This window comes from Fulmarus glacialis, unplaced genomic scaffold, assembly GCF_000690835.1.
Source record: "Fulmarus glacialis isolate BGI_N327 unplaced genomic scaffold, ASM69083v1 scaffold34662, whole genome shotgun sequence".
In the NCBI taxonomy this organism is placed as follows: domain Eukaryota; kingdom Metazoa; phylum Chordata; class Aves; order Procellariiformes; family Procellariidae; genus Fulmarus; species Fulmarus glacialis.
Window position 1 is genome coordinate 10,942 of NW_009197784.1, and position 3,438 is coordinate 14,379.

A 3,438-nucleotide genomic window follows, 5' to 3' on the forward strand; every position below is an offset into this window, starting at 1 on the left:
TTAATCGCTGTATGGCTTCTTAGACTGGCTTCTTTCTGCTCCCGCCTCCTTCATGCTGTATAAGGGTTCCACAAGCTTGTTGTGAACCAGCATTAAACCTAATGTAGCAAGTAAAAAGATGACTTAAGTAGACATAATAAAGCAAAATTCTCATTCACTGGATGCTAATGAAATTAGGCGTTGCTAGAGTCCTTGTTCCTTTGCTCCCATGCCCACACAGTTAAGCATTACCTTTACGCTTTTATTATGGCTGTACATCTCAGCTGTTATATTTAAGGAATGTACTCCTTTGGCAGTTGATTAAACAGAAACATAAAATGCAAAGCATGGCTTTTGCCACTTAAAAACTAAATACAACAGCTGCTTGGTCTGGTCAAACACTCACCTTTAAAGTATTTCACCGTCTTAACTTTGAGTTCCAGCGTGGCATCCTCATCGCACACAAACACAGTGTTGGGGTGTTGCTGGAAAGCAGATACTGTCCACATGTGGTTGACACCTTCCTCAATGGCTTTGTACAAAGCAAAGGCTTTGTGGGCTCCTGTGATAAGAATCATCACCTGGACTCCAAGACACAGAGGATGGCAGTTAGGGTCTAGAAGTCATGTTCAGAAAGCACTGCCCCGGTCCCCAACAGGGGGACATCTCTGTCATCCTCCATAGAGGCACTTCACTATATCACAATTCTGTTTGCTCTGGCTGCATTTTATTTGTCAATTAAATCATAGCCTGGTGGGTCATTGTAATGATTCAGATCCTTTGAGCTCTCCTGTTAGACACCTATACGCTGAGACTTAACAAGTATAAATCAAGGTATAGACTCAATTAAAAGTTATCCCATACAGTTTTCATAATCTGCTGGTGTAACATCAAGTCAACCCGTGATTCTATGATTCTATTTCCCCAGATGAGATTCTCAACCAAAGACATCCTCCCAAACCTTTCTAGCTCCCTGTGGATCACAACTGCACTGCAGGGTTATACAAATGTAAGTGTTAGTAAAGCAAAAATGGAAGACGGAGCAAGAGCATTTCCATAGTGTTGCAGGATGCAAGAGAACAGGAGGATCAGGTATTCAGCCGCCCGTGGCAGGAAAAGCATAAGCTGGCCTACGCCAGCAGGGTGCAATGCTGCTCCAAGACTGGATAATCTTTAGCTGCTCCAGGAAACCCTGCTCAAGAGCTACTGTATGAAGTCACTGCTTTTCTCTTAACCTCTCTGGCATCCATGACAGTGCCTACTCCGACCGTCAAAGCCATTGTGGGGACTTTGGAGAGGTCACCATCAAAGAACCTGGCATTAGCCAATATAGTGTCCATAGCCAAGGTCTTCACTCGCGTCCTGGATACCAAACTTGATCCAGGCTCATTGAAGGCAATGTGACCGTCTGGGCCGATACCTGTGACAGAGACAGTACGAGAAGTAGGTCAGTGGCTGCAATGGTTATTGTAGGAAGCAGAACCAGCAGGACTATTAGAAGGACATTCAGTGCTTCAGGAATAGATACAGATCTGAGAAAAACACTTGCTTAAATTTGCTTCTGGTAGGAATGATAGCAAAAGCCCCTGCTGAAGTCAACGAAGACTCTTCCCTAATTGTGCTGGGACAACAAGACAACAAGTAGATGGCAGAATCTTAAGGCAAACTGATGAGAAAAGCTTGCGTTAAGCTCCTGTTGGCTCAGAGGACTCTGACTACTTCTGCTTTCCTGTTAGCACTGGCAATTGTAATACATTTTGTATTCGGTACAATTCTAGCCCTGCCTGTTTCTCCTGCTAATCGTTTCCTGAACAATTCACTTACTGGATTGAAATACTTAAAACTGGGGGAGCGGTACATTGGAAGACAAGGCTGCCAGCACACGAGCGCCCAGAGCGGTGGTGTATGGGTTGGCTTTCACTGCAAATCCACTGAACTGCATTGAAAATGAACTCTCCTGATAATAAGTGAGATAGCTGGTGGAGGAAAGGCAGTGCTTCCTGCCAGTGTTTAGAGACCGCTAGTCCTTTGGGTTTTCACCTCCAACAAAGAGTTCAATTCCTCCAGCTGCTTTGATTTTATCCTCAAATGCATCACACTCTGCCTGTAGATCAGGTGCATTTCCATCCAAAATGTGAACGTTTTCTGCTGAGATGTCAATATGCTTAAAGAAGTTATTCCACATGAAGGAATGGTAACTTTCCGGGTGATCCCTTGGGAGACCTGGTAACAGAGCATACACAGGACTAAGACCAACTGGAAGAATATCACACATAACATAAACCACCTATACACCCTTGCAGTGGCTTTGGTAATAGGGCACTGCTTTCTCTCTCCGTCATTTATGACTCCCTCAACTTTCATAAGTTGTTTTTATTTCCCTAAATAGCAAAATCAAATCAATCACAATGTCTTCTATAAGACACATGCTCGTACAAACATGCAACGGATGTTCCAGAAAAGCAGGCATGCACTGTGCCTCATCTCTTACTACCTTTTCAGCATTCCTACCAATTTGTGTTAGCAAAAACGATTAAAAAACCTTGCAGAAGCCTGGGAAATAACTTACTGCATAATTTTTTTCCCCTTGAATGCTATAAACCCTCACTGGACTGCCTATTGCCTAATGCTGCTTGATTAAGATTGCTCACAGAAAAACTTCTTGGCCAGAGTAAAATTAGCATTAGCAAATATTTAGCCTATACGTTTTTCACCTTTGGAGCTTTAGGCTTGCCCACTAATCTCCCTGTACTCTTCTTCTGAAGAGGCTGTTTCATCACAGCTTCGTAACCGAAACGGTCCTCTGCTATTTTAACAGGAGTGCGCATCGGTTACGGAAGGGCACTCGGAAAGGTAACACATCGGTCTTTACAAGAGACCTGGAGCTAAAGTGACCTTTATACTCCCATAGCAAAGGTGGTAGTCAATATTGCACACTATCTCAGATTGCAATGATAAGATGGATCCTTAGCTGATCAATACCTAAGTTCAGGTAAAATACAGCAGTGTCTAGTGCGTATAATACCAGGCAACACCCGATACTCTTTAATATTTCTTACATAGCTTTTAAAATTGTCCCTGTTAACTCCCGTGGCTAATGCAGATTTTATCCTTCCTACCTTAAATCTTCTGCAGGTGGGATTTTCTGCACCCACCATGCACTAAGAAGACTGTCCGGCTGCGGTACCGAGTGCAGGGGGCACATCAGCCCCTCTAGCAGGCTGGCAGCCCTGCCTCAGTCACCGGACATTCACACTATACAGAGAGAGATACATAATATACAGCAAAATAGATAACGACAGCCAAACACTTCTCGTGTGCGGGCACTCACCCACGTACTCGTCCATGTTGAAGGTCTTCACGTACTTGAAGGAGAGGTCCCCGTTCCGGCAGTACTCCACCAGCTTCCTGTAGCAGCCCAGCGGCGTGCTGCCTGCGGGGAAGCCGCCGCCTCAGCCC

At 44.6% G+C, this 3,438-nt stretch overlaps 1 protein-coding gene across 1 annotated transcript; it reads right to left on the bottom strand.

Moving 5' to 3' along the window:
- Positions 1 to 3,407, bottom strand: LOC104073027 (glucosamine-6-phosphate isomerase 1). Its single transcript, XM_009572674.1, has 5 exons — positions 3,311 to 3,407; positions 2,020 to 2,202; positions 1,215 to 1,399; positions 386 to 560; positions 1 to 98 (listed from the first exon to the last, which is right to left on the bottom strand). The coding sequence occupies exons 1-5, from the start codon at positions 3,324 to 3,326 to the stop codon at positions 1 to 3; spliced, it is 657 nt and encodes a 218-aa protein (XP_009570969.1). The 5' UTR covers positions 3,327 to 3,407.
- Positions 3,408 to 3,438: the final 31 nt, after the last annotated feature.

Bases quoted from the DNA above. Each gene is read 5' to 3' on its own strand.
- LOC104073027 (XM_009572674.1), bottom strand. The intron at 1,400-2,019 runs GTGAAAACCCAA...TCTCTGTCACAG, and splicing joins AATTGAACTCTTTGTTGGAG to GTATCGGCCCAGACGGTCAC. The intron at 99-385 runs GTGAGTGTTTGA...TTGCTACATTAG, and splicing joins GACGGTGAAATACTTTAAAG to GTTTAATGCTGGTTCACAAC.